This window comes from Lissotriton helveticus, chromosome 4_1 (assembly GCF_964261635.1).
Source record: "Lissotriton helveticus chromosome 4_1, aLisHel1.1, whole genome shotgun sequence".
NCBI classification, from domain to species: Eukaryota; Metazoa; Chordata; class Amphibia; order Caudata; family Salamandridae; genus Lissotriton; species Lissotriton helveticus.
Genome location: NC_136063.1, coordinates 574,453,218 through 574,480,492, shown reverse-complemented (window position 1 = coordinate 574,480,492; position 27,275 = coordinate 574,453,218). Strand labels below are relative to the sequence as shown.

The 27,275-nt window shown below is 48.0% G+C and overlaps 1 protein-coding gene across 1 annotated transcript in view; it reads left to right on the top strand.

The window, feature by feature from the left end:
• Positions 1–27,275, top strand: part of C4_1H8orf34 (chromosome 4_1 C8orf34 homolog) — a 1,074,551-nt gene that overhangs the window by 253,218 nt on the left and 794,058 nt on the right. The window contains exons 3-4 of the mRNA XM_078685630.1: positions 17,155–17,280; positions 22,261–22,389. Coding sequence (XP_078541756.1) covers positions 17,155–17,280; positions 22,261–22,389 — 255 coding nt within the window. The remainder of the gene's footprint in view (positions 1–17,154; positions 17,281–22,260; positions 22,390–27,275) is intronic.

Sequence of the window (27,275 nt, the reverse complement as noted above, 5' to 3'; positions counted from 1 at the left end):
CCAGCAAGGCTCGGGGGTGCCCCATCTTAACAATGCTGCGTCAAGACCTACGCCTGCTTCAAGCAGGCGCAGGCTTTTGACGCAGCATTGGCCTGAAAGTGACTGAGTGAAATCTTATAGATTTCACTCAGCCACTTTTGCGAGGCGCACCTGCCCCGGAACGCCCACCCTGCGCCGGAACGCCCACAAGCGGCGCAGGGCTTTACAACTTGACGCATCTGCCTAGATGCGTCACGTTGTAAATCGTTCGTAGGGATGCGCCACGTTTACGCCGCCTTGCGTGACGCAACAGCGGCGTAAACGTGGCGCAAGGGCCTCATAAATCTGCCCCTTAGTGTCAAGAAGCCACGCAGCTTACAATTGAAAATTTGCAAAGTCAGACATTTTCCCTACTAAATTGAAATAAGGGAAAACGCACAAGCAAATACAAAGCATTTCACTGTCTGTTCTTTTCAAAGTACTCCCTCTCTAAAGCACCAGCACCGAAAACGAATTATACATTTGAAATTAGAAATATTGGGTTTCTCCAGTCATGGACACTTAACAGTTTACTTAAATTGGTATATAGTTGACAATGGGTTATTTCAGAATGAATTTCCAGCCAGCGCTTAAAGGTGCAAAAATGACAATGTTTACAGGTCAGAGAATGTGAGTTCCTTTTCACTCCTAACAGGATAGTATGTGTCATTGGCGTTGGCAATGTGTTCTTTGCCTTTGCAGATTTTGTCCTTCCTCCTTTGGGAAGAGCGAGCCCCTTCACTGCCCGTTCTCCTTGGCAGCCCTTCCCCCCTGAAGGTGTGCTGGGTGTGGACCCTGCAGCGCAAGAGAGCCTCTATTGTCATGCTCTTGGCTGTGAAAGAGGTGTGAAGGGGAGCTTCCGTCAGCCGCCCTGCATCACAAAGACATTGACTTTGCCGGCTCCGTCAGGCCTCTTTCAGCCCACGCCCCCAGTGTTTGCAGAGCTGAGAGCCTTCCCAGCAGGCTGATTTCTGAAGCTGTCCGTCTTTGCTTATAATTCCTCTCTCATGACACTAGAAGCGAGGATACTTGTTTTGTGCCTTTATTTTTGGTGCGCACGCATTCTTTGAGCCTCGGGGGCTTCCTCTCATTAATTAGCCCCTTTCTTCTTGCATTCTCACGCCTAAAAGTCCAGTTTGCTCAGTGTGTTTGTACGAGGAAGTAGATCTCTGTCCTAGATGTAAAGTTTACACTTAGGAAGGCATGTGTTCATTAAATATTCTGTATTCAGGACTCAGGAGTACACTCAGCGTGTACACACAACAGCACCCTAGAAGCACATCTGTGAAAGAAGTGTCGCTGTTGAAACCATTGTTAATATTGCTTTCATTTCTGAACTATCAACTGACGCAGGCCACACTAAGACTTTCCTAAATACTTAAAGCAGATTTTTACGATGGGATCCACGTTTATTTTCCCAGGGTATCCACTACTTTTTAAGTCAGCTCCCAGTGAGTGCACGAAAGGTGCATATGAAAGCAGCTTGTTGTAAATTAAAGTAGCGCTTGTTCCAAAACTGTCACTGAGACTAGGAAAAACGTTTGTTATTATGAAGTGCTTGTGCATGAACAGAGTGAGCACAAAACATGTGCTCTCATGAAACAATTGTGCGCCTGAATAAAGTGTACATAAATTACATTCGTGGGAGAAAACAGTGTGTTAGACGGGGACCTGGAGGGTCGGCCGAGCACAGTGATCGCACAGACAGGTAACTTCCCCCCCACAGATGGACACCACACAAAGCTTATGGTAACACCTTTTATAGGCACTTCGGGTAGTAGAGTGGTACGATACAGGGCGATCAGGACACGATGATCCTCTCAATTCTAGTCTCTAGTAAGGGAAGGGGGTAGCGGGACAGTCTTGGTACCCACGGGTACGGGTGTGTAACGGTGATAGCTCACAATCCTCGAGCTCGGTGTTCGGATGGGTCAGACCGCGGCAGCGCCGGCAGGTCCCGAAGAGGTCGTAGGTGGCACGGGCCGCGGCAGCGCCAGCAGGTCCCAACGAGGATGAAGGTTACAACGGGCCGCGGCAGCGCCAGCAGGTCCCACGAGAATGCAGGTTGCAACGGGCCGCGGCAGCGCCAGCAGGTCCCACGAGGATGAAGGTTACAACGGGCCGCGGCAGCGCCAGCAGGTTCCACGAGGATGAAGGTTGCAGAGGGCCGCGGCAGCGCCAGCAGGTCCCACGAGGATGAAGGTTGCAGAGGGCCGCGGCAGCGCCAGCAGGTCCCACGAGGATGAAGGTTGCAGAGGGCCGCGGCAGCGCCAGCAGGCAGGACAATAGTTCACAAGGCAGGGCTGTGGCAGCGCCAACAGTCCGTCAAGGATGAGTTCGTCGCGGTGTCTCTCGACTCCAGGATACAACTGCCTTCCTGTCCTGGGGCTGCCTCAGTTATAGGTCTGGCGCCCTTTGATGTCCGGACCCTCGCTCTTGGAGGTCGGGAGGTCTGGGATGAGGGAGTCCAGACACCCAGCAGGGGGGTGGAGCCAGCGCCCGAGGAGGCTGGGGGTGCTCGGCACCTGGCGGGGGAGAGCCGTTGACACTTCGTACTCCCATTGACCTGCCAAGTGGGCCGTTCACCTCCTGGGTGGAGGGTGGTGCCGGGATGTCGGGGCCTGGCCAGGCCCAGGGTTGGGGTCGGGCTGAGGCCGCGCGGCCGCGTGGTGCCGTGTCCAAGATGGCGGCTGGGCCGGGCAATGGTGCTGACGGGGGCCCGGGCCCTGTCCTGCGGGGAGGGAGCGAGCCCTTCATGTGGCCTGTCCAACATGCGTCCCCCCCAGCTGAAGGCGGGGAGAGTCACCCATCTTCTTGGGGACTTTCCTCGTCGAGGCGGAAAAAGCGGGACAGGCCATCCGCGTTGGCGTGGTCTTGGCCGGGTCGATGTTCCACAGTGAAGTCCATCCCCTGCAGGGAGATGGACCAACGTAGTAGTTTCGGGTTTTCCCCCCGCATCTGCATGAGCCATTGCAGGGGTCGATGATCGGTCTGGACCCGGAAGAGGGTGCCGAAGAGATAAGGCCGGAGCTTTTTGAGGGCCCACACCACGGCGAAGGCCTCCCTCTCGATGGTGCTCCAGCGTCGTTCTCGGGCCAGGAGCCGTCTGCTGATGAAAGCCACTGGCTGGTCAAGTCCTTCGGGGTTCAGCTGGGAAAGGACTGCCCCAACGCCATGGTCGGAGGCATCTGTTTGGACGATAAATTCCCGACTGTAGTCGGGGGCCTGGAGCACCGGGGCGGAGCACATGGCGGCCTTCAGCTTCTCGAAGGCCGCTTGACAGTCTGGGGTCCAGTTGACCTTCTTTGGTTGGTTTTTGGAGGTGAGTTCCGTGAGGGGCCCTACGATGCTGCCATAGTCCCTCACGAACCGTCGGTAGTAGCCCGTGAGTCCCAAGAAGGCGCGGACCTCGGTCTGGGTGATGGGGGACTGCCACGACTGGATGGCCGCGATCTTGAGTTGCAGAGGGGCCACCAGACCGCTTCCCACCTGGTGCCCGAGATAGGTCACGGACCCCTGGCCAATTTGGCATTTGCTGGCCTTGATCGTGAGGCCAGCTCGTTGGAGGGCCTGTAGCACCTCTCGGAGGTGGTGGAGGTGGTCGGACCAGTGGTGGCTGTACACAGCGATATCGTCCAGGTAGGCGGCGCTGAATCCTTCGAGTCCTGCCAGGACCTGGTTTACTAGCCGCTGAAAGGTTGCTGGGGCATTCTTCATGCCGAATGGCATGACCTTGAAGTGATAGTGGCCATCCGGGGTAAAGAATGCAGATCGTTCTTGGGCCCGGGGTGTGAGACCGATCTGCCAGTAGCCCGCTGTCAGGTCGAAGATGCTGAGGTAGCGGGCAGCGCCCATGCGGTCGATTAGTTCATCTGCTCGGGGGATGGGGTGTGCGTCTGTTCTGGTGACCGCATTCAAGCCCCGGTAGTCGACGCAGAACCGGAGCTCCGGCGTGGCGCCGGGGGCGGCCGCTTTGGGGACCAGTACCACTGGGCTGGCCCAGGGGCTGTCTGAGGGCTCGATGATCCCGAGTGTGAGCATCTTGGCCACCTCCTCTTGGATGCAGGCCCGTACCCGATCTGGTACGCGGTAGGCCCGATGGCGGATAGGGGGACTGTCTCCCGTGTCCACGTCGTGTAAGCACCAGGGGGTGACCCCTGGGGTGAGGGAGAACAGGGTGGAGAACTGTAGCAGGAGGACTCGGCAGCCTTGGCGCTGTTCCAGGGTGAGGGCCTCCGAGAGTCGGACCCCGTCCACGGAGCCGTCCTTCTCCCGTGACCGTAGGAGGTCAGGGAGGGGTTCGGAGTCCTCCTCGGTTCCATTGTCGGTTGCCATCAGGAGGCTGAGTTCGGAGCGTACAAAGTGGGGTTTCAGTCTATTAGCGTGGAGGACCCGGAGAGGGTTTCGGGAAGATTCCATATCGATGAGATAGGTGACAGGGCTCTTGCGCTCGATTACTTTGAAGGGCCCCGTCCATTTGTCTTGCAGGGCGCATGGTTCGGTGGGAGACATTACCCACACTTGTTGACCGGGTTCAAATTCGATGGAGGATGCATTTCTATCGTACCACCTTTTCATGTCCTCCTGACTGGCCTCCAGGTTTGCTTTTGCCATCTCTCCGAACCTTCTGGTCTGGTTGCGGAGGGTTCGAAAGGGCTGAAGCCGAGGGACTTCTGGGGGACTTCTCGGTAGGCAAAGAGAAGGCACGGTAGTAGCACATCCCACTGGCGACGGAGGGGCTCTTCCAACCCCCCAATCATCCCTTTGAGCGTGCGGTTGAACCGCTCAACCAGTCCGTTCCCTTGAGGGTGATAGGGGGTCGTGAATCGGTAGGTGACCCCACACTGTTGCCAGAGGGACTTCATGTATTTTGAGATAAAGTTCGTACCCCTGTCGCTGACGACTTCTCGGGGGAAGCCCACTCGAGAGAAGATCCCCATCAAGGCTCGACCCACTACTGGGGCTGTTATCGTACGAAGGGGGACCGCCTCAGGATAGCGGGTAGCGTGATCCACCAGGACCAGGATGAAGCGATGTCCCTGTGCTGTTCGGGGGTCCAGGGGCCCCACAATGTCTATTCCCACCCTTTCGAACGGGGTGGTCACCACGGGGAATGGTTGTAGGGGTGCCTTGAGTTTGCGGCCGCTCTTCCCACTGGCCTGGCAGGTCGGGCAGGACCGGCAATGGTTGGATACGTCGTTCCGCATTTTGGGCCAAAAAAAGTGAGTCACCAGGCGGTGGTAGGTCTTGTCTTGGCCCAGGTGCCCGGCCAGGGGGACATCGTGGGCTAGGTTCAACAGGAAGTCTCTGAAGTGGAGGGGCACCACCAGCACTCGCCCGGCCCCCAGTTCTGCGATTTTCTGTTCGCTGTACAAGAGATCATTGTCCCAATAAACCCAGTGGGCCCCGGTGGTGTCTCCTTGGCTCTGGGCGAGCGCTTGCTGTCGCAATCCCTCGAGGGAGGGGCAGGTCTTTTGCTCCTGCCGGAATTGTTCCTGGGTGGGCCCCCCTTCTTGACGCCACTGAGCCAGGTCGGGAAGCTCGGGGGGCTGTGTGGACCCCTCTGGGGTGGGGTCCGGGTGGTCGGTCTGGAGGAAGTCTTCTTCTGGAGTGATCGAGGGCGGAGGCGCTGCCCATTCTGGTTCTTCTGGTCTAGGGATGGTGCGGGTGGCCATGGACCGGGTGGTTACGCATGCCCAGTCCGGGAGACCCAACATCCCCAGATGCTCTCTTCTTTCCACAGCGGCCCACGGGGAGCTCTCGAGATCGTTCCCCAGGAGGCAGTCTACGGGGGCATCGTCACGGACAGTTACTTTCAGCATGCCGGACACTCCTCCCCATTCGAAGGGGACGCAGGCCATCCGACACAGGCTCTCCGAGTTGTCTGCCGATCGGACGGGGCAAAGTACGTTTGGTAGGATTTGTTCTGGGGTCACCAGGTGACAGCGGACGGCCGTCACACTGGCCCCGGTATCACGCAGGGCCTCGGCCTTGCGCCCATTGATGCTCACCCATTGGCTGTACTTCCGAGTGTTGGCGGGCAGGGGAGTCCGCGGGACCATGTCTCTTCCTCCCAGGCATGCCAGGGTCATGGCGGCGGGTTCCCACTCGAACTGCTCCGACTCATAGGTCTCCGTGTCTTCGGATATTTGTTCTTCTCCCAGGGCGGCGGCCGCCATCTGGCGGGGCCCGGGGCCCTGGTTCTTCGGGCAGGTCGGGTCACTGGCATAGTGGCCGACTCGCTGGCATCGATGACACGTCACGTTAGCTCGGAACCCCGGGCGCATCGGGGGGTTTCCCCGGCCTGCTGGAGCCGGGGTGGCGTTAGTGGGTGCGGCCGGGGCGGCGTCTCTGCCCCGGCCCGGGCCTCCTCCTCCTCCTCGGGGACGATGGTGACCTTGGTTGGTTCTGTTCTGCTCATTCGGCCCACTCCGGGCCACTCGGGTGCTCTCCCACCGGTCAGCCTCGGTGGCGAGCTGCCGGGGTTCAGTCAATTTACTGTCGAGGAGGTGCTGCCTGAGCTCGACAAAGCAGTTGTTGGAGAGGTGCTCCCACACAATGAGATTGAAGAGTTGTTCGTAAGTGGTTACGTTGTTACCCTTGATCCACCCCTCGAAGGCTCGGCTGAAATAGTTCACGTATTCCAACCACGTCGTACCTGGGATCCGGGTGCAGTTGCGGAACCTCTGGCGGTACATTTCGGGTGTAAGTCCATATCGACTGAGGAGGGCGGCCTTCATATGGTCATAGGACGTCATTTGATGGTCCGGAAGCTGCAGCAGGGCATCACGACCCTCGTTGACGAATCTCCCCCATAGACCGGCTCCCCAGTCACTTCGAGCGACCCGGTGGGCGGTCATGGCAATCTCATAGGCTTTGAACCACTGCTGTATGTCGTCGTTCCGGTGATATTCTCGGACCACATCCTTGGGGATGTGGACCTTCTGCTCGGTAGGACCCGGGGAGTGCGGTTGCTCGGGCACTCCTAGGTTTTTGTTCAGTTTGCGTATTTCTATCTCCGCTAGTTTGCACTCGTGCTCGTATGCCAGTCTTTTTTCTTCGAGGTCTCTCTGTCTCTGTTTTTCCTCTCGCTCTTCTCTGAGCCGTAAGTGTTCTAAGTTTATTTTTTGTTCCGCCAGTTTCAATTCTCCGTCTAATCTGAGTCGTGCCAAGTCTAACTCGTGTAATCTATTTTTTTCCCGCTCCTGGATCTCTTCATGGGAGGGGCCTGGTCTCCGTTCCTCCGTCCGGGTGGTGTTGACTTCCGGGGCTGCGGGGTCCCGGGGGGTTGCGGTATTTGTCTCTGTCCAGGCCTCTAGGGCGTTTTTGAAGTCTTCTTTTGTGCTTAGCCCGGTGGTAGCAATGCCTAAGTCCATGCAAAATTGTTTGAGCTCTCGGTGGTTGTATTCTTCCAGCTTTTCCATCCGGAACTTCTCCGCCGATCCGCTCTCTTTGGTCGTCATTGTGGTTTTAGTCGTAGGGTGAGTTACTGTCTGTACGGTACGCGTTGGTTCGGATCGCGCCGCTAGCCACCAATGTTAGACGGGGACCTGGAGGGTCGGCCGAGCACAGTGATCGCACAGACAGGTAACTTCCCCCCCACAGATGGACACCACACAAAGCTTATGGTAACACCTTTTATAGGCACTTCGGGTAGTAGAGTGGTACGATACAGGGCGATCAGGACACGATGATCCTCTCAATTCTAGTCTCTAGTAAGGGAAGGGGGTAGCGGGACAGTCTTGGTACCCACGGGTACGGGTGTGTAACGGTGATAGCTCACAATCCTCGAGCTCGGTGTTCGGATGGGTCAGACCGCGGCAGCGCCGGCAGGTCCCGAAGAGGTCGTAGGTGGCACGGGCCGCGGCAGCGCCAGCAGGTCCCAACGAGGATGAAGGTTACAACGGGCCGCGGCAGCGCCAGCAGGTCCCACGAGAATGCAGGTTGCAACGGGCCGCGGCAGCGCCAGCAGGTCCCACGAGGATGAAGGTTACAACGGGCCGCGGCAGCGCCAGCAGGTTCCACGAGGATGAAGGTTGCAGAGGGCCGCGGCAGCGCCAGCAGGTCCCACGAGGATGAAGGTTGCAGAGGGCCGCGGCAGCGCCAGCAGGTCCCACGAGGATGAAGGTTGCAGAGGGCCGCGGCAGCGCCAGCAGGCAGGACAATAGTTCACAAGACAGGGCTGTGGCAGCGCCAACAGTCCGTCAAGGATGAGTTCGTCGCGGTGTCTCTCGACTCCAGGATACAACTGCCTTCCTGTCCTGGGGCTGCCTCAGTTATAGGTCTGGCGCCCTTTGATGTCCGGACCCTCGCTCTTGGAGGTCGGGAGGTCTGGGATGAGGGAGTCCAGACACCCAGCAGGGGGGTGGAGCCAGCGCCCGAGGAGGCTGGGGGTGCTCGGCACCTGGCGGGGGAGAGCCGTTGACACTTCGTACTCCCATTGACCTGCCAAGTGGGCCGTTCACCTCCTGGGTGGAGGCTGGTGCCGGGATGTCGGGGCCTGGCCAGGCCCAGGGTTGGGGTCGGGCTGAGGCCGCGCGGCCGCGTGGTGCCGTGTCCAAGATGGCGGCTGGGCCGGGCAATGGTGCTGACGGGGGCCCGGGCCCTGTCCTGCGGGGAGGGAGCGAGCCCTTCATGTGGCCTGTCCAACACAGTGGCCTATAAAAAAAAAAGTGCGCTTACGGCAGAGCGCACCCATGAAATAAAGCAGTGTGTGCATCAGCGAACATGTGCATAAAGGCAGTATGTGCATGCATCCAATGCATGTATTAAATTAGTTTAGACACAATGTAATGTGCAGGAGACAACAGTGTGCATGAACTGCACTTTTCCATTCAACCGATCCATTTATATCACATTTTCACCCTTCCATTCACCCACTGATATCCACCATTTCAACTTTGCATTCAGTCACCCATTCATTCATTCATCTATCATTTAATCTAGGGAGTGCAGAGTGCATAGGGAGTGCAGAGTGCATAGGGAGTGCAGAATGTATAGGGAGTGCAGAGTGCATAGGGAGTGCAGAGTGCATAGTGCATAGGGAGTGCAGAGTGCATAGGGAGTGCAGAGTGCATAGGGAGTGCAGAGTGCAGAGTGCATAGGGAGTGCATAGTGCAGAGTGCATAGGTAGTGCAGAGTGCATAGGGAGTGAAGAGTGCACAGTGCATAGGGAGTGCAGAGTGCATAGTGCATAGGGAGTGCATAGTGCATAGGGAGTGCATAGTGCATAGGGAGTGCAGAGTGCATAGGGAGTGCAGAGTGCATAGGGAGTGCAGAGTGCATAGGGAGTGCAGAGTGCATAGGAAGCGCAGAGTGCAGAGTGCATAGGGAGTGCAGAGTGCATAGGGAGTGCAGAGTGCATAGGGAGTGCAGAGTGCATAGGGAACAGAGTGCATAGGGAGTGCAGAGTGCATAGGGAGTGCAGAGTGCAGAGTGCATAGGGAGTGCAGAGTGCATAGGGAGTGCAGAGTGCAGAGTGCATAGGGAGTGCAGAGTGCATAGGGAGTGCAGAGTGCATAGGGAGTGCAGAGTGCAGAGTGCATAGGGAGTGCAGAGTGCATAGGGAGTGCAGAGTGCATAGGGAGTGCAGAGTGCATAGGGAGTGCAGAGTGCATAGGGAGTGCAGAGTGCATAGGGAGTGCAGAGTGCATAGGGAGTGCATAGTGCAGAGTGCATAGGGAGTGCAGAGTGCATAGGGAGTGAAGAGTGCAGAGTGCATAGGGAGTGAAGAGTGCAGAGTGCATAGGGTGTGCAGAGTGCATAGGGTGTGCAGAGTGCATAGGGAGTGCAAAGTGCATAGGGAGTGCAGAGTGCATAGGGAGCGCAGAGTGCAGAGTGCATAGGGTGTGCAGAGTGCATAGGGTGTGCAGAGTGCATAGGGTGTGCAGAGTGCATAGGGTGTGCAGAGTGCATAGGGTGTGCAGAGTGCATAGGGAGTGCAGAGTGCATAGGGAGCGCAGAGTGCAGAGTGCATAGGGAGTGCAGCGTGCATAGGGAGCGCAGAGTGCATAGGGAGTGCAGAGTGCATAGGGAGTGCATAGGGAGTGCAGAGTGCATAGGGAGTGCAGAGTGCATAGGGAGTGCAGAGTGCATAGGGAGTGCAGAGTGCATAGGGAGTGCAGAGTGCATAGGGAGTGCAGAGTGCATAGGGAGTGCAGAGTGCAGAGTTCATAGGGAGTGCAGAGTTCATAGGGAGTGCAGAGTGCATAGGGAGTGCATAGTGCAGAGTGCATAGGGAGTGCATAGTGCAGAGTGCATAGGGAGTGCAGAGTGCATAGGGAGTGCAGAGTGCATAGGGAGTGAAGAGTGCACAGTGCATAGGGAGTGCAGAGTGCATAGGGAGTGCAGAGTGCATAGGGAGTGCAGAGTGCAGAGTGCATAGGGAGTGCAGAGTGCATAGGGAGTGCAGAGTGTGTAGGGAGTGCAGAGTGTGTAGGGAGTGCAGAGTGCATAGGGAGCGCAGAGTGCAGAGTGCATAGGGAGTGCATAGGGAGTGCAGAGTGCATAGGGAGTGCAGAGTGCATAGGGAGTGCAGAGTGCATAGGGAGTGCAGAGGGAGTGCAGAGTGCAGAGTGCATAGGGAGTGCAGAGTGCATAGGGAGTGCAGAGTGCATAGGGAGTGCAGAGTGCATAGGGAGTGCAGAGTGCATAGGGAGTGCAGAGTGCATAGGGAGTGCAGAGTGCATGTTGCATAGGGAGTGCAGAGTGCAGAGTGCATAGGGAGTGCAGAGTGCATAGGGAGTGCAGAGTGCATAGGGAGTGCAGAGTGCATAGGGAGTGCAGAGTGCATAGGGAGTGCAGAGTGCATAGGGAGCGCAGAGTGCATAGGGAGCGCAGAGTGCATAGGGAGCGCAGAGTCCAGAGTGCATAGGGAGTGCAGAGTGCATAGGGAGTGCAGAGTGCATAGGGAGTGCAGAGTGCAGAGTGCATAGGGAGTGCAGAGTGCATAGGGAGTGCAGAGTGCATAGGGAGCGCAGAGTGCATAGGGAGCGCAGAGTGCATAGGGAGCGCAGAGTCCAGAGTGCATAGGGAGCGCAGAGTGCATAGGGAGTGCAGAGTGCATAGGGAGTGCAGAGTGCAGAGTGCATAGGGAGTGCAGAGTGCATAGGGAGTGCAGAGTGCATAGGGAGTGCAGAGTGCATAGGGAGCGCAGAGTGCATAGGGAGCGCAGAGTGCATAGGGAGCGCAGAGTGCATAGGGAGCGCAGAGTGCATAGGGAGCGCAGAGTGCATAGGGAGTGCAGAGTGCATAGGGAGTGCAGAGTGCATAGGGAGTGCAGAGTGCAGAGTGAGTAGGGAGTGCTAGGGAGTGCTAGAGAGTACAGAGTGAGTAGGGAGTGCTAGAGAGTGCAGAGTGAGTAGGGAGTTCTAGGGAGTGCTAGAGAGTGCAGAGTGAGTAGGTAGTGCTAGGGAGTGCTAGAGGGTGCAGAGTGACTGCAGAGATTAAGCTAATGGCAATGTAAATGACAATGCCATTTATGTATCTGTTTTCAAAACCAACACATAAATAAAATGTTGTCATTTACAATGCCAATAACTCTAACTTTTCCAAAGGCGAAACCATTGCATTGTAAATGCTTGTTTTTAACGCAAACGATGTATTGGATTACAACTGGAGGACACATTTCTCACCCCAAGAATTTGTTCAGACGGAATTTTCATCAGGAAAAATGTGTCACGAAACTTGCTGGCAAATGGTGCAGATTTTGTGTTTGTGTAGTAAAGAGGTAAACATACATTTTGGGGCAGATGTATCATCCGTTTTTTTCTCGCAAACGCTGCGATTCGCAAAAAAACAGCGTTTGCGAGAAAAAATAAGGAAAATGCGATGTATCATGGAAATCGCATCGCAAAATTAAGGAATCGCAAAATTTGCGATTTCTTAATTTTGCGTCAGCATTTAAGGAAACGCAAATTGCGATTCCTTAAATGCTATGTATAAAGCACTCAAGTTGTGCGAATTCCAATTAAGAAATCTCAAATTATTTTACAAATGCACTTTTTGGCATTTGTAAAGGTGCCATGTGGCGCACATACATGCCCTTAGGGCATGTATGTGCGCCATATGCACACACATGTAAATTTCAGGGGTGCAGCACCCCTGCACCCTTCAAATTATTCTCAAATTGCGATTAGCAAATTGCGAATCACAAATTGAGAATAACTTCCCATTCCTTGCTATGGGACTCCTGGTGAATGGGAAAGTATTTCTTATTTGCGAATTCGCAATTTGCAAATTCGCAATTAAGGAATATCAAGAAATCACCAAAAAAGACTGTTGCACCAGGCACCACCAGCACTGAAGTCGACTCTGGCTGGCTAGTCCACCAAAGGATGGCCAGAGTTTTGGAGTGAATTGACTTTGCAATAGCGAAAAAAGACAAGGGCTCTGAACACTGGGCCTGAATAGTCCTCTAAGTTATTTACAAAACATGATCAGAATCATTTACTTTATATCACAGTTCAGTGCACCATCATTCATTAATTGAAGATAAAGATCACATGGCATTAGTGAAGTGTTCCAACTCAAATAGATTTTAAAAATGCTCATAAAACCACACTTTTCAGACACAAAAAGACTAAATTCAATAGCAGCATCATGTAAATAAGTTTTTATGTAGAGAAAAGGTTAATTTACATTCAAAATATTTGGATAAATAAAGGGATATGGAGCTTTCCCTTCGAAATGTGCATCCTTTCTGCTGCTAGTATTTGTTTCTGTGAGCAATGTGTGTTTAAAATGCAAAGTGTGTTTAGGACTGCAGTACCACCTCCTGCCTACGGGGACAGAGCGAGCAAAAATATAAACACACATTATGAAACACAGGTCCCCACAAGGCAATTTTTTCAAAAGTTGTAAAAATTGACACAGATGTTCCTGAAGTCATTTTTAATCATTTAGAAGTCATTACCTTGTGGGGACCTGGGTTCAGGTCCCCACAGTGCAATCAAGTCCCCACAGCGTGAGTGTGTTATCATGCCCAAGTCCCCACAAGGATAGTAACACAAACCCACCCACACACACACATACACACATACACACACACACACACACACACTAACACACACACACACTAACACACACACACACACACACACACACACACACTAACACACACACTAACACACACCTACACACGCACACACACACACACACACACACACACACACACACACACACACACACACACTAACACACACACTAACACACACACTAACACACACCTACACACACACACACACACACACACACTAACACACACACCTACACACAGACACACCTACACACACACACACACACACACACACACACACACACACACACATGCTAACACACACACACTAACACACACACTAACACACACACTAACACCTACACACACTAACACACACACACACACACACACCCCTACACACACACATACCTACCTTATATTGCAGTATTATGCCGCTAATTGTACTTGGTTTTCTCTTGCAGCCTGCACACATGTCACTTTCTTCTTATGTATATTAACGTCTGCTCCGTTTGCTACCTCATGTATTTTGTTTGCTCACAAATGTCACTTTTTGCCCATTGTTTGCAGTATTATCCTTGTACCTGTGTATTGTACCCTTTTTGTAACTTGTTACACGTCACTTTTCTCTTGTAAAACACTGTTTTGCTATTTCATGTATTTTGTTTGCTCACAATTGTCACTTTTACCTCATGTAACTTATCGTCTGCTTTTGTAATTTTGTTCATTTGTAATTTTTCTGTTCCTTTTGTGAAGCGCTCTGAAGCCTTCGGGTAAAGTCTGCGCTGTATAAAAGCGCATAAATAAATGTAGCTTACACGAGACTGCTGTGCAAGGACCGCCCCGTCAGTGATGAGTTGGTGCAGGCCTTGCACAGCAGTCCCTGCGAAACACTCAGCCGCCATGCCGCCGCTGACCCGTTGGATCCACGTGGGCTGTTTGGAAATGCCCCAGGACCCTGCAAAGGATCAGCACGACCCCGGAGACAGCCTCACAACACCCCCGAGCAGCGCCATCTGCAAGCGGGCTCGGGGGCCTTTTAGAAAGAAAAAGCAGCAAAACTCGGGCCCCGGAGGCCCCGGGACACACAGAGCAGCGCCTGCCGCAAGCGGGCTCGGGGGCATTTTAGAAAAAAAAGCTGCAAACTCGGCACTCGGGGCCCGGAGCCCCAGGACCCTCGCAGCCCTGAGCAGCGCCTTGTGCAAGCGGGCTCGGGGGCATTTAAAAAAATGCAACACAAAGCGGCATTTGGGGCCCTGAGCCCCAGGACACCAGGACCCTCGCACCTCCGAGCAGCGCCAGCCGCAAGCGAGCTCAGGGGCATTTTAGAAAAAAAGCAAAAAAACTCGGGCACTCGGTCCATGGAGGCCCAGGAACACACAGAGCCAGCCCCACAACACCCCCGAGCAGCGCCTTGTACACGCGGGCTCTGGGCTTATTTTAAAAAGGGCCTCAGACCCCTAACACCCCCAAAGGACTATGACGCCCCACCAGGAGCCTCCCTCGACAACTGTACACAGGGCTTATTTAAAAAAAAAAAAAAAAATACATGGCCCTCATGACCCCCTCCCCCCCAAGGAGCAGCAAGGACCCATGGACCCCTCCGACTCTCAACACTGGCTTGGTGAGTACAATAATGCTTTCCATATTTTGAAATTGTATGCAGTGTATTTTATTTTGCTGGCTCTGGGACCCCTAAAGCAGTAGTAGCCTCTAACATTTATTAGCATTAAATGTACAACATCTTGGTAAAATGTTTCTATGCCTTGTAAAAATACACGTTCACCTCTGCATGTACCCTCCTAAAGCCTACAACATTATGCCCCTTAAATACAAAACCCTGCAAACTTGCGCCAGCCCAACAACACCGCCTCTATTAACATTAAATGTCTACACACATAGCTTTAACCTCAAACCTTCAACACAGCCTTTATTCATTTTAAATACATTTACATTACATTTCACGTCTTGTAAAAAAAAAACTTCATTGGCACCCTTATTCACATTAAACATGTTGCAACGCCTTAAACATTAACAGTTTACAAAGTACTATTTAGCATTTTCAAAACTACAGTTTTGTATACTTTAAATACCACATACACATACATCCTTGCCCCATGCTTTATTTACCTTCCTTAAATTGTCACAGGCGGCTTCAATTTGGTAGAAGTTGCTCATGTCCATTCTTACCTTAAGATCCAAGGGTTGGCGCCGACCTCTGTCCCAGCACTAAACACATCACATGTCATCTTTCCAGCCAGAGTCATCAAGTCTTGGCCTAAACTGTCAAAATTCCTGCCAGCATGTCCAGTTTCGGCCCAGGGGCTTTGGAGGTGTGTGAATTACGTCCGAGCACTTGGCATCCTGTTTCAGGTTCTCATGGGAAGCCTTGCCACGACATCTGTCTTTTTCAACATCTCAAAGCTCAGGGTGGCTGAACATGGCTTGTGCTTTTTAAAACACACTATGGGTTTCCAACTAATTACAATTTAAAAGCTCCCCTTTTTTTTTTCAAACATAAAAAATATCTCCCACACCCTGGGGCTGGGGACTCAGGCCTGCTCAGCAGCTGTTCAGCCTTCAGCTGTCTGCAACCCCCCAGTTTTAAACATGCACTTTCCTATGCACTTTTTTTTTTAAACATGTACACAATTACCACATGTTTTGCATCCTGTTACTTCTTGGGAATATCCCTACATATCACCCCCCTTTTAAGGCCAGGACTGTTTAAGGCCAACAGCCTGCGCCCAGGCCCTGTCAAAATTTAAGGCCAGGGTTTCCAGCCAGAGTCATCACGTCTTGGCCTGAACTGTCAAAATTCCTGCCAGCATGTCCAGTTTCGGCCCAGGGGCTTTGGAGGTGTGTGAATTACGTCCGAGCACTTGGCATCCTGTTTCAGGTTCTCATGGGAAGCCTTGCCACGACATCTGTCTTTTTCAACATCTCAAAGCTCAGGGTGGCTGAACATGGCTTGTGCTTTTTAAAACACACTATGGGTTTCCAACTAATTACAATTTAAAAGCTCCCCTTTTTCAAACATAAAAAAACACCTCCCAACACACTGGGTTGGAGACTCAGGCCTGTTCAGCAGCTGTTCAGCCTGCAGCTGTCTGCAACACCCAGTTTTAAACATGCACAGACATTTCCAGCCTGCACGCACTTTCCTATGCACTTTTAAAACATGTACACAATTACCACATGTTTTGCAGCCTGTTACTTCTTGGGAATATCCCTACATGTCACCCCCCTTTTAAAACCAGGCCTGTTTAATGCCAACAGCCTGCGCCCAGGCCCTGTCAAAATTTAAGGCCAGGGTTTCCAGCCAGAGCTGTCAATTTTTCCACACACAAGTTTAAGACTAGGCCTGTCATAATTAAGACTAGACCCATCATATTTAAAGCCAGGATTCCTGGCCGGAGCTGTCAAAATTAAGGCCAGAGTTGAAGTGAAGGTATCCCTATATACTACTTATATTTAATTATTAAAACGTATGACCTAGGATTTCCATAAAGAGGCAAGATATTTAGCAAACATCAAGAAAATAGGCCATGACGTACAATACAGAAAACGTTTTTAGAGACTCCCTGGCTCACCAAAACGACTACACGAATTAGTCTGTTTCTTTTTTGAGGTACATGCACCCCTCAGAGGTTTGGTGGGATGAGTTATTCTAGCTGGAAGGAAGGTACAATTTATATGAAAGAAAAATGCATTAATACACTTAGGTAATCACAATAAAGTGCATTCCTTTATGCCCTGTCCATATGGATTTATTGAAATCTTCGACTTAGAAACCTACAATGAGTGGAAAGTAAAGATTAAGGTGGAATCGAACCGCTGTTGTGCTGAGAAAGCTCAGAGGCTCTTGTGGCTCATGTGATGACGTCACTGAGTATTATTACAAAGTGTGTACGGTAAGTTGCTGCGATTTCTCATCGCATGGTACACAGACTTGAATTACGCTCTCCGGTTCCTTTACCCCTGACCTTGAATCGCCCTTCCAGTTTTTATACCGTGTTGTGTACTGTGGATTTTAATCGCACCTAATGTTTCTAGAACAGAAATGAAATGTCAGTGTGGGTCACAGATCTGATATAACTTGGCGTATTCATTTTCTGCAGAACACAAAAGGCGGGAGTTCCGCGTCTATGATAAGCCTTGGCAGAGCAACGCGAAGAAACCGAAGAAGTCGAAGAGCGACCTCGCCGTGTCCAATATTTCTCCGCCGTCGCCCGAGTCCAAGTCACGTAAGGAGCTCTGTCACTTTCACCACTGCCAGTGAATTGAATGTTGTTGTGTGAAAGAGGATTTGGGGTGAACTGGCATAAGGCAGTTGTTAGCACGTGTGATGTAGAAAGTCAATCTATGCGCTTGGATAGGAAGCCGCCAAGTTGTGTGCCAGGCCTTGCACGCTGATGCACGTTTTAGTTGCACATTCGTTTTCAACGTAATACAACACCAGTGACAAACAACACTCTGTACATACTGCAGTGTAAGCATACACTGGCACTAACTCACCTCCAATCACGTCAATGTGCCATTTGTTTCAAACAAGGCTGTATTTCAAAAGTGTCATGAAAAGCATCCAAATTTGAACAAACTTTCTACTAACTGAAAAAGAAATGTTGTTGCTGTTCGTTTGGAAATTATTAACAAAAATAGCCGGATTGAAAACCGCATGAAAAGAGATGCTCTAATCTTGATGGGGGGAAATCAGAAATGCACCCTTTAACCAAACAGTTCCAACGTTGGCTCCACACACAGTCGATTGCTGCACACACATCTCAAACACAGGGATCAAACCAGTGTCTATGTGAATGTAGTATCTCAGGTGCCCCTCCTCTGTAGGCTGCACTTCCAAAATCCCCTACCTAAGCAGAACTGACCCCTCACCCAGCAGACCCTACATTAAGAGCTGCCTCGGAAGACATTTGATGCACCCCCTCAATCTAGGGGTCTCCTTCTGATTTGTGCCACGCAGGACAAAGCATCCACAAGTGGGTGTGGGTTTACTCCTAGCCTGAAGAGCCTTTGATCTCTCAGTGGAGGCGTGCCAAGTCAGCGCCTTCCAGTAACGCGCCACGATGGCGAGCCTCATTTCTCGCGAGGGTTACACAGCGGTCACGATTCAGGAGCTTGTCCTTAAGGCAACAGACACTTGTCTCCAAAGAACATCTTTTACACGTGTACCTGTCCACAACCCATTCTACAATACACCCTTATGAAGTTATACATTTGCTTGGATGTGTCACATGGATGGTTACAACATACTCTATTTATGTTTGGATTTGACATTTAGAAACAATTCTTTTTGAGGAACGTTAGTTGAAAATTGAATTTCTAAGCAAGAAATAGTCAGACTGTTATTCTAACCAATGAGACTTAGGGAGATACCTTTTCAATACATTCCTTTTCGAGTGATCCTTCTTTTCCCAACCGAGGCATGATAATTAATATTTTCTACAAAGTGAGCTCTGACAATATTAAGCTTAGTAATGTGGTAAGGGAATGTGGAAGAAGAGGAGAGAGAAGAGACCTGCAGGTGGATTTTAAGTATTTGAGGAATCCCTTCTAAATTGTAGCTCTAAGCAGAAGGAGATCATTGGTCAAGGCTTTCCAGAGAAAACAGAAATATATGGTCTGCCTGTAGAATTTCTGCTGCCTGGGGGAAATACATATGCGATGAAATATTTATGGGTCATTTTCAATATTTTGACTTTTCTTTTTAACTCTTTTTCCCAGTAACATCTACATTTTTGCATTTGTAGTGATTGGTTTAAGTAAATCAAATGTCACGTTTTGTATGATCACAACTATTCCAGAGTGCCATCAAACAAAAACTACATGTCTAAGCTATGAGGAGCTTTTTACTTTGCCTCCCTCCCAAATCCACTGCTGGCAATCCAAATTTATATAACCAAAAACAATGGTTCTGCCGGTTTAACAACTATTTCTTATGAACACGTTTAGTGTTTATACACTATTCTCTAAAGTCTTCAAAAATTCATATCACAGCTGTCTTTACATATGGAACACATTCCAAATAGTAACACACGTGACACAAATTGCTGAATACTCTATTGTTTTATATAAATTGAACCATTCATATATATCCACACATTTGTAAACAAAGGGCTGTCAATACGAGGTGAGGTTTTTAAATGATGTGTGATTAAGTGACATTTCTGCTCAGTACTAGAGTTTAGTGCGCAATATAAACAGCGTGATTAAAAAATTATGTACATGGGAAAGGAGGCCAGGAAATTAGGGAAAAACACAATGACTCTGTTGCCTATACATTAATTAGTCTTTTGCACGTAGAGCCTTGGTCAGCCTTGGTCAATCTGGACCGTGTAAGATCGTCGACGTTTCAACTTAAACTTTGCTCTATTAAGTAGTTGAGGCGGGTCTTCATCAGGACAGAAACGAGGGTTGGGGATGACAGCCCACAAAGAACCAGAATTAATCCTGGTTAATCAGCCATCTTAGGATACCTGGTGGTTAGATCCTGTATGATCTTGGCATAGGTGATGTAGTTTGAGTCAATAGATCGTCAGAGTGGTAAGTCTAAAGGTCTTTAAAGTGTCATCAAAGGGTGATAAAGTTGCAGCCGTCCGTCAGGTAACTGGCCCTTCTAATTTAGCCATCAGGCCATTAAAGGAAACCTCCTCTCCTGAGCTAACAATTGGCAAAGGCCTCCAGCAGGCCATGGCTCAACAAACCAAAACATGCAGCCTAAAATCATGTTATGTTTTAGGAGTAGGTGGGCAAATATATCCTACATTCTTAGGTACCCTATCTGTATCATGTGTCATGGTGCAGAGGGCTGCACACAGACCTTTTCCTACTAGAGTGCCATTTTTTGAAATTAAAAAATGTAAACACTTTGGGTCCAATACTACTATTTATTTACTAACTCACGCAATTCACACCGGATGGGTGGAGCTCTACACCTCTGTTATCCCCATAGTCTACATGCAGAGATCTTTACCACAGTGGTGGAGATCTCTGCACACATAGAAATCTATTTTTTTAGTAAATGTGATGAGGAACCCGGGAGATTGGTGGGAATATGGTAAATAACTACAGCAAAATGTGTGAGGTTAAAAAACAATTTGGGAGGGTTGTTCAGAGGGACATTCTAATATAAAACAAAAACCCACAAGAGAGTCAGCACATTCTAATTCACCGAATCTGCCCGTAAAGTTGCTAAGCTCAATTATTGCCAATATTAAATTTACCCCAGCCTAGCCTTGTAGCATGACCAGCTCCACATGTGGCCAACCAGTGGTACTGCAACACACTCCTATAGAAACCAGAGGAGCAGGAAATTAAACTAACACCCTACAGAACATTAAGTCTACATATTTACCTTTTGAGTTATAAACGTAGGTATAATTATTCTTTTTTTTTTAAATATGGCAATCAATTATAAATATATATGAAACTCATTAAAACATTTTTTGCAAATTAAAACAAATTTCAATTAATTAAATGTATAACTAAATGTATCATTTTATTAGTCCCAGGTCAATATTATGTATTCTAAATTATTTTATATTTATGTTGTACTTTATATTTCTTAATTTAAAAAAGTCATTACATTTTCTCATACTTTCTTATCAAGTGATCTCCACCAACAGGTGGAAAGTTACTAATTGTTACTTCACACTAAATCATTCAGTCATGGGGTTGTAGGTCTAAATGGGGTTGTTAATCTCCACTTAGAGATAGCATCCAAAAAGGTGTAAGCTTACTCCTAGTTATAGTAGTATATCAAAATGTAAGTAGATCTACACATGTAAATGTAACTTTGCAAGTTGAGCCCCTAGATTTTAAAGAGAGACAAATGTGGCTGTGCTTGCTTAGTATTCTACAGCTATTGCAAAGGTCCACATTTTTGATGTACTGAGCAAGAACATTTGGAACAAGACTGATTTCCTTGCATGTCTTCTAGAGTCTGTGCATTATACTTCTATTATTGTTGTCTCAAAGGAGACTGGACAGAATCAAATTCAAAGAACAACATTTAAATGTGGGTGAATTAGAAAGGTACACGTGGCTGTTGATTCACCTAAATGCATTGGTAGCATAAGTCAGTATAAGCACATTTTGCGCCTTATTCACAAAGGTAGACTTACACTTTTGGTGTAAGCTTACTACTTTTTTTTATATTTACAGCTATCAGTGTAGACATAGGTGTAGTAATTATATGACCGCAGAGACTGTCTTTTCTTTTAATGTGCGGAGTTCTCCGCAGTCATAAAGATACTACATATAAAACTACACTTGTAGTTTGTGAATAGCAAAAATATTAAAAAATTACAACAAACGTGTACGTTTACTTTTGTGAATAAGGCCTTTTGACCCAAGGACATCACAGGCTGGACCATTTACCCCACTACTAGACCCTCTATAGTGGGGTATTTGCTGCTGAGTGATTACATGGATGTCATTTATGGGTCGCCAGTGGTCGCTGCTGCAACTCCTTGTTTGCCCCTGACACTGCTTTTTGGACCCTGGCCTAATAGGGGAGACTAAATTGACGCAAGAACACAGTGGCAGCTCATCCTTATGAATGTTGGTTGGTGCTCCACTCCACTTGTTTTCTGCCAATTTTTTTTATTATACTAATATTAGGGGAAGGACAAAGATAGGTAAAGACCGAAAGTGAGCAGGCCCACTATTTTTTTTCCTGCTGCTGGGTTTATGACCAAAGACCATGTGTAGCCTGGGCAATGACTTGATACCAACGGGCAAACCAAGGGTTGCAGCTACTATCCCTATTTACTTTTAATAGATTTCCATTCATTCAGTTTTAGCTTCTATGAGAGTTGATATAGGAATACAATAAAAGTTGTTTTGGTCTTTGTTTAAAAAGCTACAGAGGACTAGAATTAATATTGATCAAGAAGAGTTGACTATTTACGAGGGCATACTTTGACTTGGAAACCCATTAAAAATTAAGTCAAAGGCACTTAATAGCTTCTAGGTTTCTTATTCCATTATGGGAACATTTCAGATCTAGAAACGTTTCAGTCCTATAAAACCCAGCACACATTTGTATTGCTTACATAATTCCAAACTAATATCCATTGATCAAGCTGCATACCTACAATTGACTTTTGTGGGGGACTGTCCCACCATGCCACATAACATTATTTACTCAATTGTGTTGTTTTGTTTACTTTTCTACATTGTAAATCCAAACATCATCTTTCTTTTAGTGCCTCGGTCAATAGACCATCCTAAGTGGGATTGGAGGACAAAACCAGATAGCCAAGATTTTGATGAATTAAATCATATCCTTCAGGAAAGTAAGAAGCTGGGGAAAGCCCTCGAAAATCTGTCTCGCAGTAAGTACAGTGTGCAAAGTATTTTGTGGCGTGGGAATACTTACATGTATCTATTAGTCATTGATAGAGAATGACATAATTATTCTACATTGCTACTTTATATTTTCTGATCATTTTATTTTCTCGATATGTTTGTTTAGCTAAGATTTTGCAAGTAACATTAGCCCTATCAGGTTTACTGTGTAAATACCCACCATGCCGAAACATCAGCACAGAATGCTTCCACCCAATCAACTTATTTACACTCATTTCTATGAAGAAGCATTGTCTAAATGAAATTCTTATCAGTAAATCAATTTACCTGCATGAGCTCAGTGACCTGGCAGAAATGTTTAATGTATCAAGATAAGCACAGCCTATGAGGAATGTAAGCACATGATTGAGACATGTCTAACACCTGGAACACAATCCTTGCTACAGAAATGGCCCAGGCATGTGAAATGAATATGTATTTATCCGAGCAACTACCTTAATGCTTCAAACAAATGATTGGTTACCTTCTGTAAGATCAATATTTTTAGGTCACCTTCTATGAAATCAGCCTACACTGGCCTTCTTTAAAAAAAATTTTTTTTGGGTAATCCTCATATACCATTATTGGAAGTTTTGATGGGAAACTGGCAACCTCAACACAGTTTGGTCGTCCTGATCCAGCCCCGGTATTTTAATCGGCCAATAGCGAGGTGGTATACCTGGTCCCTCAAGTAGCCATTGGTTTCTCAGCAATACTCCATTTCACACTCTAGTTGGCACCCCATGCTACTTTGGAGTCAAGAGAAACCAGCAAGGCCCCAGAAAAGTCATTGGAAAACCAATCATCCATCTTGCCATGCCACAAGGGCCGCCCAAACTTTAACCAAACTTGTGGAATCACATGCCATGTCAGATTTGCTGGTAAAAATAATATGTCGTAAACAATTCGGAAAGGTGGGGGGTTGGGTCCTTCCATACTCTACAAATTTTGCGCCTTGCAAGGAGCATGACATAGAAGACACATTTAGTAAGGGGATCATTTACATTATAGCCCATACATAACCCCGTTAGTATGGTATTTGTGGTAATCTCCAAGGGCACTAAAAGGACCCCTTCTAAAAAGTCACTAATCTTTCTCCAGTAGTTTTTTATTTCGGAGCAATCAGCGAACATGTGGACATAATCCGCGTCTGGGTAGCTGCATCTCAGACAATGGTATTCTAAGTTGGTGAATTTCGCTAATTTCTTTGGAGTTATGTAAGCCCTGTACATAGTATACAGGTGGTTTCTTTTTAGCGTCGCAGGTTTGACTGCGGATTGTAGAATAGTAAAGGAATCAAACCACAAGTCCATGATATTTCCACTATCAGAGATTAAAACATTATTCCAAAGTTTTCGTGTTTCAGATTCCGTCAGGTCCTCACCCTCAAGAAAAGCTGAATACCAATATGCGATTTGGCTTTTCCACCTTCCGCTCCTGGTCACTGCATCAAATTTGATATTCGGATTTTTATTGTCCCGGAATCTGGTTGACCACCATCCGGATAACTGATAATATTTAAACCTGGTGAGTGTTCCCCCAGTCAAGTTAGAGAGCGCTTCCCAACTCAATAGCTGTGCATCTTCCTGTAGGTCCCCCCAGCATTCCAACCCTGCTGACTTCAATGGTTGGGACAGTTGGTCGTCAAGACAAGCTGGAGTCCCTGGAGAATCCCATATCGGGGCCTGCACTGCGTAATAAGGGATATTAAGCTTTTTCCTAACAAATACCCAGTTTCTTAGGGCTGCCCCCAGAAGCTTGAGCCTAACTTTGAAAAAAAAGTTTGAGTCCCCAAACTTAAAGAGAAAAAAATCTTGTCCCTGTGGGATGTCCTGCAACAATGCTGAAAATAATACCCCCAAAGATGATTGATCAATTTTACCAGCCAACAGCCTAAAATGTTTAAAGTGGAAAGCATGGCAATAGACGAACAGGTCTGGAAAAGCTAGCCCTCCTGTTCTTAGACTTCTCCTGAGTTTTTTCCAAGCAATTTGTGGAGCTTTTGAGTTCCAGATGAAGGATCCCAGTTTCGCTTGTAACTTTTTAATTGTCGGTAAGGGAAAAGATAGGGGTATAGAATTAAATAAAAACGTGATTTTTGGAAGGATGATCATCTTAATTAGGTTCACTCTCCCGAAAATATTTAAAGGGAGGGATGACCACCGATGAAGTAGGGCACTGATATCTTTGATGACTCTATCTAGGTTAATTTTTGAGATATCTTCGATCTTTTTAGCTAAATGAACTCCCAGATACCTCATTCTTGTTTTAGTACCTGCCGTCCCTATCTCCTGATTCCATTCCATAATCTCTGTCTTATCTTTGTTGATTGCGTACCTGGAAATCTCTCCAAAGCTTTCTGCTGAATGTATTAGTCTAGGAACAGCTTCTTCGGGATTCAAGGTGTACATCAACAAATCATCCGCGTATAACGCGAATTTTAATTCCAAATCAGCAATCTTGAATGGTTTAATTAAAGGATCTGATCTAAGGAAGCATACAAAAGGTTCGATATATAAATTAAACAAAAGAGGAGATAGGGGGCAGCCCTGCCTAGTTCCACGGGCGATGGATATCTGATCTGTAAGAAATCCGTTTATTAAAATTTTTACACACGGTGCACAGTATAAGGATTTAATAGCTGTTATGAAATTGTTCGGGAGGCCAAAATTGGCCAGGGCCGTCCATAGATATGCCCACTCCACCTGGTCGAATGCCTTAGCGGCGTCGACCGCTACAAGAGTCAAGAGCAACTTTTTTTCTATTGCAACGTCTATTGCAGCAATAACTTGGAAAGTTAATTAGTTGAGTTGCCTGTCCGGGATGAAGCCCCTCTGATCGCAATGAACAATAGATTTTATTACCTTAGCTAGTCTTGCCTCCAATATTCCCGCAAAGATTTTGTAGTCCATATTTAATAAAGAAATCGGTCTATAGGACTCGATCTTTACTGGGTCTTTATTCGGTTTCAATAATAATGTGACTGTGGCTTCAGCCCATAAATTTGGTGCCTGCTCCCCTCGTAGTAAAATTCCATTGAACAATAACGTTAGATTCGAAACTATTTGATCTAGGACTATCGTATATAGTTCCACAGGGAGCCCATCAGGGCCTGCTGCTTTCCCTTTAACCATCTTCGAAAATTTGAGCCGTTACCTCTCCTTCCCTTATCTCGGAGCTGAGGAAAGATTTACCCACCTCTGACAGTTCAGGAAGCTGTATCTTGCCTAACCAATTTTCCACCTGCTGTCTGCTCTGGGATGAGTTAGTTCTATATAAATTTTGCATATAGGCTTTAGCCTCATCTCTTATGAGCTCGTCATCATATGTAATTTCCCCTGTACTAGCCCGGGATAGGCTCTCAATCTGATTCCTGGATTTGTCTGCTCGAGCCTTCCACGCCAGTAGACGACCGCATCTCTCCCCATATGAGAAGTGCTGGAGTTTACTAGCCTCCCATCTATCTTTCAAAACTTTATCGAGATCTGCTTGGTACTCTGCTCGTAGGGTGTCTAATTCTTTTTGTAGATTAAATCTAGTCTGTAACCGGTCTATTGATGCTCTCTGAAGCTCCTGTTCCTTTAATTTAAGTATCAAAAGTCGTTCTTCCCTCTTCTCCTTCATCTGTTTATTCCTCCTAACCGTCAGGGTGCTCAACATACCTCTGATAAAGGCCTTAAATGTTTCCCATACTATCTGTTTACTTGTAGACCCATTGTTGAGCCTAAAAAACTCCCCCGACTGTGTTGCTAAATCCAGCCTAACCCCCTCTTGTAACAACAATGTTCTGTCCAAAGTCCACCTCCTCTGCTGTACCTTCCGTTTAAGCTGGATTACCATCTCAACTACTGAATGATCAGACAGAATAGCTGGGATATAGGATATGGAGTCTACTGTTGAAAAGAGTGCTTTGTCTAATAAGAAAAAATGTATTCTAGAATTATGACCATGTCTTCTGCTCTAAAAAGAATAGTCCCTTTTCCCTGTGTTTTTGACTCTCCAAATATGTAGAAGGTTATAATCCCTCATAATGTTCTTGAGCTCTAGTCTGGATTTTTGGGGTGGAGTAAATCTTACCCTGGAAGTGCGGTCTATTTTTTCGTCGAAGATCAGATTGAAATCGCCCCCTAATATTACTGGTCCAACAGTCTCCACAAGGCTAGTTTTAAGTTTTGTAAGGGACCCTGGAGTGTCTTGATTAGGCCCGGGATATATTGCACATAAAAAAGGGAGTCTGCCCAGTCATTAGGGAAGCCACCAGCCTCCCAGAACAATCTGTCTCAGATTTCACTAACCTTATCCCGGCATTGGCTCTAATTAAAATAGCTACCCCTCTTGTGCTGCCGCTTTGCTCTGAACAGATAATGTCTTGTATCCACCTACATTTTTTAAATGTGGACTTGAATTCTTCCTTCTCTAGGTGTGTCTCCTCAAGCAGGCAAACCTGTGCTCCTGAGTTATATAAATAATCGTTCACCCTATGTACCTTCCTCCTATCCCTTAAACCATTCACGTTCCAACTGATAATTTTTATCTTATATGTCATATTGACCATATAGACCGTCCTTCAGCCAGAGAACTCGCTTTCCAGCTCCCAACTAAGATATAATATATCTCTTTATGTACATGAGGATTATTTTTTCCCTTTTTTTCCCCTGCCACCAACTTACTACCCACCTCCCATGAGGAACCCCCCATACCTATTTTGGCGATCTGTCGACAATTGAGAGCTCTCTGACGTCTGACGTCTGATCGGGTATTCCCTTTAAATGAACCGCAAGTAGGCACCGAAAAGTGATCTCTAAAATTTTATACGTATACCTTTTTTTTTTTCATGGATTTTTTTCCCCACTTTATGTATATGTATATGTAT